Below are 9101 nucleotides of genomic sequence, written 5' to 3'. Positions count from 1 at the left end.
AGTCAACTTAAACATCTCATTTCTGACTGCAGCTGCCAACATTTGCTATTTTACCAAGTAAGGATGTTTTATTTGACTGAACTAAACAAAAAGTGCTGGCGAGCAGTCCCTGTAAATCTGAGATAATGCCATCCCTACCCCTCAGCAGTTTCTAGATATAGCCACCTTGTGTTTTGTTCAAGGATGGTTAAGAGAAACTCAGATTGCTGTGGTTTGGATTTTGGTTTGTTTTTCGTTTTTACATTATTAACCCTTTACTTGAAGTTCCTTCTTAAGGCCTACCAAAGAGGCAGTCAGATGCTTTTGAGGAAAACACGTGCAGTGTGTTCAGGTAGCAGTAGGATTCCAGTTGATGAAGGAGTGGAGTTCTCACGTGGCCCGGCGATTTAACTTGTTTTGTGGCTTATTTTCGTCTTTGTCTTGCTCTGTTTGCATTGCCCATTACCTATCCTATGCAAGTGTTTGCCTAAGTCTGTGTTATGTTCGAGCTGTAGCAAAAAGATTTTTACTGTTGTTTGCTGTCTAAATGTTAGTAAGAAATTGCTGTACTTTGTCAATCCGAAAAACAGCAAATCTTTCTGTTGAGCTTTTTTTCTCGTTCTTGGAGGCAGTGTTCTTGTTTGCTTTGGTTATGCTTGACACATACTTCTCATGCTGAGTGAGTGGTAGGCAGCTGCTGCCAGAATTCTGCAGCAGTGAATGGCAGAAATTGGAATCTTCACGTTATTTTGTGATGCTGATGTGTGATGTTTCTCATTTCTCAGTGTCCTGACATATATGCTGGGCAAGACAAAGAGCCTTTCATAGTTCCATACCATCAAGGACCTGAAAGGAGGACGAGCCATCAACTCTCCTGATACTGAATAGACTGGGAAGTTTAGATCACAGTAAGTGTAGTGCAGTGCTGCCTCCTTCTATCCTTGCCTTCACCATGATGTGTCTGTAAGTAAGCTACGTGGATATTCTTTGACACTTTAGATCCAACAGTCTTGTTTTCATGCATGTTTTCAGATATGATGTGGGTTCTTACATGGTGTGTGACTTTGTACGGTGGCTGACAGGAGCAATAATTTATATTATAAATTTGCCTTATTAGTTCCAGCTCTGCTTTTATTCTCATACTGTGGACTGGAGCAGGTTAAGACCTATGTGGAAGGGTGATGCCACTTAAAAATGAGAGAGTAGGGTTCTGATGCTCTTTGGACATGATCAAAGCGAGTGATTGTAAAAAGTGACTTCATCAGCTATGCATGAGATTGAAAAATGTATGCTGTCTATCCTGGGAGGTGTTAAAGGCCTGGGTGCATGAGGCCCTGGGCAGCCTGGACTAGTGGATGCCCACGGCTGAAGGGGAGCTGAAGGTAGATGATCTTTAAGGTCTCTCACAGCCCAAGCCATTCTATGATAGGCATTACATTTTCCTGCTTTGGAGTCACATCTTACATGTTTCTGCCATTTTTTTGGGGGGGGGGGGAGGGAAAGGGGGGAGTTTTCCTCTGACTTTGAGTTTGATGTAGCAGGAATGCAGGTGAGGACAAATTTATCATGATCAGGGTGGAGCTCTGATGGGATGCTCACAGAAAGCTGCTATAGAGAGAGCTTTTGGGTTCTCTGAATACCATAATCATACAAATTATTTATGCCTAGAACTCCCAAATCTAAGTATTTATACTTGTGTGTCTATATAGGGCACCATGTCACTGATGTCTGGCAGTTTTTCATTCCCAGAAAACATGCTGGCTTCCGTATGACTAACTGTAACACAGAAATAGATAGACTTTTTAGAGAAAGTATCTTCTTTCCTCTCCTCCATGCATGATATGTGCATGTAACTTAACTTATGCAGCCCATGAAGTAGACAAAGTAATTGCAGAATACCTTTGAATTTTATGTCTGGCTAGTGGGTATGTAGTGAACTCCAGAAATAGGTTTGACTTGGTCAGGATCACAGAATAGATGATGCTGGAAGGAAAGCATCTACTTTTCACTGGAAGGAAAGTGATCTACTCCAGCTGCCTTGAGTCAAAACAATGCAACTGGGTGCAGTTTGTTCAGAGTCCCATTAAATTTTGACTTTAATTAACAGGAGAGCCTCCACAGCCTTTCCAGGCAGTACAGTAAAAAAGAGAAATCTGTATTTTATTTTGTGCCTGCTGTTTCTTGTCATGTTGTTGGACACTACTCGGAAGAACCTGGGTCTGTTTTCTTTAGTCCTCCATCAGGTTCTTATGTACCTCAGCAAGACACCCTGAGCCTTCCATGCTGAACTGTCCCAGCTGTCACAGCTTCTCATGTGACAGATGCTCCAGTCCCTTAATTGTCTGAGTCACTGCACTCACTCTAATACATCCATGTTTTCCTGCTGTGGGAGAGCCCAGAGCCGTACACAGCACTGCAGGTGTAAAGTGAACGAGTGACAGAATATTCGGAGATGGAAGGGACCCGCAAGGATCATCAAGTGCCTGGCTCCTCAGAAAACAACCCAAAAATCAAACTGCGTGTCTGAGAGCATTGTCACTTCCCTGGACCTTTTGTCGACATTCTTCAAGAGCCCAGCATATTGTTTTTTTGTAAAAGTATTTTGGTTTGTGGCAAACTTATACCACTCTGTGGTCCTTTTTTGCAAACTAGCTTTTCCAGGCAGTTGGTTCCCAAGCTCTCTCTCTTCCCAGGTGCACAGGCCATTGTATTTATCTGCATTCAGGAACCTCTCTGCCCATTTATCCAGCTGAAGTGCTTTTTTGAGGCACCGTAACTCAGTTTGTGTTCTGGCAGAACCATCTGACATGTTGTTTTGTATGAAGGCCATGGTTTTGTATGCTTAGCTTTATTATACGTCTTTTTTACTGCCTTCTGACCGAGGTCATCCAGACTGTTTTGGGGTGTTTCTGTACCATGCTGTGAGTAATTTTTGTCCTGGGATTAAATAGTGAACTGACAGCTCAAGTGACTTTGCAGCCCAGGTGTAGATATGCTCCAACTTACTTCTGTAAAATATTGCTGCTACTTGCCAGTTCCTTGAGAGAATATATGTACATTTCTTAGTATTTCTTAGTAACATGATTTGCAAAGTATGCAGCACTGATACTGACTGGAGGAACAATCAAAACCTGGATCTGAAACTCACTTGTCTCCTGATCCACACAGAAACCTTGGTTTTGAATCCAGGTTGGAAGGAAGCTTTGGAATATGAGATCTTCCACAGCTATGAGAAGTCAAAGTAGTTTAGGTTAAAGTAATAGGTAACATGAAGCAAAATGCACCCTTGCTCATGTTTTGCTGTCCCTTTTTACAATATTATTTTTTGTTGTTGTAAACTCTGCTCTATGTTGTCTGCTATCTGCAGAGCACAACTACTAATCTTAGCAATTGCAGAAAGACCAAAGGTGTCATTGGAAAGATATTTTTAGGCATATGATCATGAGCATACTGATGCAGTCTTTTGTGTTTCTTTTAGACAATTTGGTTTCCAGAATGTTTTATGAATCTGAAGACACTGAGGAGAATGATGGATATGAAGATGAACTTTACCGTGAGGATTCATCCTCTGAGCCAAGTATTGACAGCGAGGTGGAATTTCATCTCTACAGCCAGGTGCACTATTCCCAAAATCTTGCTGAAATCGGCTCACTGGAGGTGTCTGCAGAAGCAGAAGATGTTGCAGAATTCACAGACCAGAGTCCAGGTGTAAGTGCGGCACCACTTGAAGACAAGAATATTGTTGAAGTGCACGATTCTGATGGTGAGATTTCGGATGACCCTGAGATCATTATCTTGTCCGATACACCAGAGGAAGATAGTGTTTACAAAAGCAAAGCACGAAAGTCAACAAGCCCGTTAGCTGAAGGTAAAATACATACCCATGGATCTGCCATAGCAGATTGTGCCAAAGCCACTGAATGTAATGCTCCTTATACTGCAGGATCAGACAGAGAAGTTTCAAGGCAAGGTCCTCGTGGGAAATTTACCCCCGTTAGTTCTGGACCTCTCGCCGTCCAAGAGGTGATGGTAATAGATGATAGCCCAAATGATGAGGAGGAGAGCATGATATCTGAAAGCGAGAATGTTGAGAGCTGGATGCTTTTGGGATGCAGTGCAGATGACAAAGACAAAGACATAATGTTGAACCTTGAAGGCTGTGGAACTCCCACTGGGGAAGGTTAGTACTTTATTTCTCACTTTTTTTTATTCTTCTGTATGTGAATTGATTTGTCTGCAGCAATACTGGTATTTTAAAAAGGTGTCGTAAATCCTTTTCAGGGCTTTAGTGTACGCCAGATCAAAGATATTTCAACTGTAGAAGTGGATGAACTGTAACAGGATATGGGAAGGAACAGAGGGGAGACCGGTGCTGAGTCCCCTTCCCAAGAACCAGATTATGTAAACTCTCCTTCCAGGGTCTGGTGCAATCGGGACTGTTCATCTAAAATGTACTGCAACTTCTTGTATGTTTTCTGCATTGAATAATTCAGAGTCACTAAGATTAATACCAAGCATTTTAGTATTTTGTAAAATGTTCTTCCAGGGTACTGTACAAACAGGAGGGGAATCAATTCTTTGAAAGGAGAGATAACAACAGGACAAGGGGAAATGGTTGGAAGTTGAGGGAGGGCAGATTTCAGTTGGCTGTCAGGGGGAAGTTGTTTGCTGTGAGAGTGGTGAGGTGCTGGAACAGCTGCCCAGAGAGGCTGTGGATCCCCGTCCATCCCTGGAGGTGTTCAAGGCCGGGTTGGATGGGGCCCTGGGCAGCCTGGTCTAGTCTTTAATGGGGAGGTTGGTGGCCTTGCATGGCACAGGGGGATTGGAGATTCATCATCCTTGTGTCCTTCCAGCCCTGGCCATTCTGTCATTCTGTGATTCTGTGATACTGTGTAGAAAATGAATAAATGTGGTTAATGAGACATTTTTAAATTTTAAATACATTTTTAGATTTTAAATACATGTTTGCAATCATCGTATCTCTAGCTGTTAGAGCACTGCTGGATTGCTGGATTTTTTTTTTCCTTATACATATATGTATCAGAATTTTTTTTTAGAAATGCATATAAATGAGAAAGTTTTGGGATGCAGGGAAATGAAATGTTCTATGGTGCTAGTGTGCAGGCTGATACTGGTGACATTTTTCCTCAAGATGGCTTTATAAATGATGTTACTGTTCATACACTGGCACTAAACTTGTTGAGAAAACAGAGAAATTCTTTTCTTCTAAAGCATCTCTTCCTTGTCTGTAAATGTTCACTACCATTTTTCTTCTCCATTTCTCTCATGTATGTCTTTGCATAGTTATCCTGGTCTGCTAACGACTGTGTTGTTCAGTCTCAGGTGATTGTTCAGTGACTTCAGTGTGGTTGCCCAAACTTCAGAAGTGGGAGAAATGCCTTCCATATTCCCAGTGCTATGCCAGAAAAATGGCAGAGCATGCAGTTACCATGCCAGAGCCCCAGGCAGCCACGTTATATTCTGAATGTATGTCACTTTTTCTCCCCATAAATTGTTTCAATTATTCTAAACTGCAGTTGTTAATAGTTATCTTGAAGTTGCTAAATTCCATTCATCTTCTTATATTTTTGTGTTCTGCTTTTTTGTTCAAGACTAGAGTGAATTAGTTTGTGGGATTGATTTTTTTTAATTACCTGTTGGGAAGCAAATGTTTAGGGCCAAATGTTGACTTCTGTGGCAGCAGTGCTGTTTTATACATACCATTATGCTTTCTGGTATTTTTTGTATTTTTTTTCCTCATAACTAACGGGCAGGCAAATGGCCTAGAGTTGCATTTCTTTTATTCAGTTTACTCCATATATTTCCTTCATTTCTGTTCTATAACTGCTGATGCTAGCAGTAAAGTTTCTCTCCCTCCCCCAAAAGACAGAAAAGTGTTTAAACAGCAGTAAGCAAATGCCATCGTTACATACATTTTGGGTAACAGAATGGAATTAATTTATCAGAATGACTATGCTTACAAGGAGAGATATGAAAATGAAAATTTATGGCTTCATTCTTTGTATTGTTCTAACAACAGTGTGCCGAGGGAGGTTCCTAAAGATTCTTATGCAAGGTTAACATCAGCAGAAGGATTGTGTGGTATGTTTATTAACAAATGTAATACTATGTTTGATGATCACGTTCTTAGATACTGTCAATAAGCAAACCACATTCTAAGAAGATAGTGGTAGAATTTTCCTTTGCTGTATAAACTTATCACAATCTTCAAAACTAGAAATGTTTCATTTAATGTAGGAGATGTGCACATTTTTTCTGAGCTGCTTGAATTTGAAGCCAGAGTCTCACAAGCAGCTCACAAATATAACTGTTCTGATTTTTTTTTCTCATTCCTACTTCCGAGCTTCTTGAGAATTCCCCCTTGTGCCTTGCTTCTCCCCAGTGATGCGTTAGAGAACCCTTGTGCTTGGAGAGCTGAGACATACAGAACTGATGGGCTTTGGTTTATACACACCTTTGATTCCATTTAAGCTCTTTGCATTCTGCATCTGTAGTACTTTGCAGAACATCTTAATACTTGCACGTTTCTTTCTAATTTTGACCAAGTTAATCGTGAATCTACCCTAAGGAAACCCAGAACAGTGTGGCTCTGATCCTGAGCCCTGACACAAGCCCTGATGTGTAAAATACAGTGGTGAGCTGAACCCCAGCTTCATCCCACGTTTTTCAGCAGTGTTTGAAGTTCTAGCGAGTGTTATTCAGGTAGCTCCAGTGCAGAGAAGTTTTGCTCAGCCATTCTTCTCTCCAGTGCATGTAGCGATGATGATGCAGGGACAGAGGTTTACAGCAACTGTGTGTTTTGTATATGTGTGTAAGCCAAAGCTGTATTGAAATAGCTTTAGGAAATAGGAGCCATAACTCTTCTTAACGTAAAATAACAGTAATTTGTACGTTGAGCTTTAGACTGCCTTATCTCCCAAGTTCTAAAGGACTCCTTTGTTGAAACTTAAATCTAAAGAAAGAAGGGAATTAAAAAATGTGTTTGCAAATTATCCTCTCAAAGATCATCTTTGCACAGTCCTCTGTTCTGAGTTTCTCAAGAAGATCATATCTTCAGCTGACTGCACAATGTACAAATTTGAGCCTGCTGTGCCAGTATAGAGAAGATGTGGACCACAGCAGCTCCCCAGGAGAGTGTGTGAGTGAGTTGGTGGACAGACCTCCAGCAGCAGTGTGGTAGCATGTGCAGTGCTCTGTTTGCCTCTAGTGGAAACGGGGAATGAAACGTGAGCAGTTCCTTGATTGTAGGAGCAGCCTCTTGTATCCATCACTGGAGGAGTCTGCTGTCTTGTCTGAGTGCCTGAAACAGAGGTGCTGAGGCTCTGCTCTACTCCTTACATGCTTGCCTTGCTCTAGTCTAGCAGCCTTGTCATTTTCAATATTCTTAATCAAAAATAACATAATTTCTCAATTCCTGCAGTGCTCAGAGAGATAGATCTGCTCCCTGTGTGACCTTCTAGCTTCATTCGCTTTCTGCTGTAACAGGGAGAGACAGCCTTTCTCTGACAAAATGAGCTCTGGTTTCTGAATTGTACCTGGACATTCGCCCTGTCTGTCTTCATTTAATAGTTTGAAAGCTATTGGTCCATAAGCAGTGCTCTTGAACAGAAATGAAAGCTTTTTCTCCCCTTTCCGTTCTTTTCCTTTTTGAGAGGCTTTATATGCCTTTCACTTATTGTTATTGCTTGCCTACCACTGCATTTGCCCCCCTATTTCTGTGAAGTGCAACTTTCTGTTCATACATTAGTAGTTTTCTGAGCAGATGTGGCCAACTTTTAATTACTTGAGATGTAAAGATGAGTGCTAGCTTTCTTCTTCTGTGTGCAGAGAAATACTGGGGAGCAGGGGAAAGTCCTCAGTGTGGCTGCAGGGATTTTTACCCACCATACTTGCACCTCACTTCCCTGTGGTGAGGTAACACCCAGCTTGGGAGTGAACGAGGCACCCAGACAACCACACCAGGCCAAATCTGAAGGCAGCAACCAATAGCTGATGGCATTACTTGCACTTTGCTGCTCATTGTACAGCTTCCTTGCATGGCATTTACAGCAGTGTACTCTGCTGCTGCCATTTGCTTTGCAAAAAGCACCTGAACCACCTCCTTGGACATTTTAAGTGCGGGTCATCCGGAAGATCCAGATCTTGAGTATGATTTTCCTGAATTTTTAAATGATTAGAATTCATGGGAAAGTGTACAATTTCTGCTGTTTATTAAATGTATAGAATTTATTTATACTGCTGGGAAGTTCTTAGGTCTGTGAAGGAGAACTCTCCCCTCCTACACCTTTCCCACTTCGCAGTTAGAGTATATGTGTTAAGAATGTTAATCTCCCACAGCTGGAAGACTTTCATCCATTCCTTCATTAAAAGCTTCCTTTTAACATATTTCCTTTCCCATCTATCACTGGTGGCTTTTGGACAGACAGCTGTTGAAGCTGCAGCATTAGTGTCCAGCTGATAAGAGGAACAGAAAACAAGCTGCATTCCTGTTCCTCATCCTTTGCCTCCCCCATTGCAGCACCTTTTGGAGTCAAGGGGCTAATTCTGTCATTCTCTATGCCTGTCAAGTTTGTGCAGTGCAGTTTGTCCGATTGGTTTTGAATCCAGTGTTTCTATAAAGTTGAGAACAGAAGGTACAAAAGTCGGCTGAAGTACGTAGGTTGTTACAAGATGCTGCTCAGATGCGTTTGTCGGGTGGTCTGCCTGAATACCTGAAGAGGTTTCTTGATGGACTGCGTTCTGGCACTTGGTTAAATGCAAATGTTCTGAAGCTTAACGGTCAGTAATAGGAAAGGAAAGCAGCGTTCAAGGAATAATGTATTTTACTTGAGGTATTTTACATCAAATTTTGCCGTGTTAAAGTGCCCTATGCTACAGGAAATAATGTCCATGAAATAAAGTGTAAGCTAGTTTTTCCAGAGCAGGTTTTCCCCCTTCTCATTTTAGCATCCCTTTCCCTTTCCATCTTTATGAGCCTAGACATGCTTCTAAGCACCCATTTTTGTCTGTAGTAAACAAGTATCTCATTTAATATTCCTTTTTTTTTTTAAACTGAACATTCAGTGAATGAAAACAAACAAAAAAAAAAGCCTATTTTTTTT

General features: G+C 41.4%; 1 protein-coding gene across 2 annotated transcripts in view; it reads left to right on the top strand.

The window, feature by feature from the left end:
• Window positions 1-744: 744 nt before the first annotated feature.
• The window catches only part of ZCCHC7 (zinc finger CCHC-type containing 7), a 111362-nt gene continuing 103005 nt past the window's right edge, over window positions 745-9101 (top strand). The window contains exons 1-3 of one of the 2 annotated variants that reach the window (XM_010726270.3): window positions 745-887; window positions 3458-3847; window positions 3923-4159. In XM_010726270.3, the coding sequence (XP_010724572.1) occupies window positions 3475-3847; window positions 3923-4159 (610 nt within the window). In that variant the 5' untranslated portion in view covers window positions 745-887; window positions 3458-3474. Of the gene's footprint in view, window positions 888-3457; window positions 4160-9101 lie in introns of both variants that reach the window. The other variant, XM_010726269.3, reaches the window with a different exon arrangement.

Source organism: Meleagris gallopavo, chromosome Z (genome assembly GCF_000146605.3).
Source record: "Meleagris gallopavo isolate NT-WF06-2002-E0010 breed Aviagen turkey brand Nicholas breeding stock chromosome Z, Turkey_5.1, whole genome shotgun sequence".
Lineage (NCBI taxonomy): Eukaryota > Metazoa > Chordata > Aves > Galliformes > Phasianidae > Meleagris > Meleagris gallopavo.
Note: the sequence above shows the minus strand (reverse complement) of the source record. Positions and strands in the feature narration are given on the sequence as shown.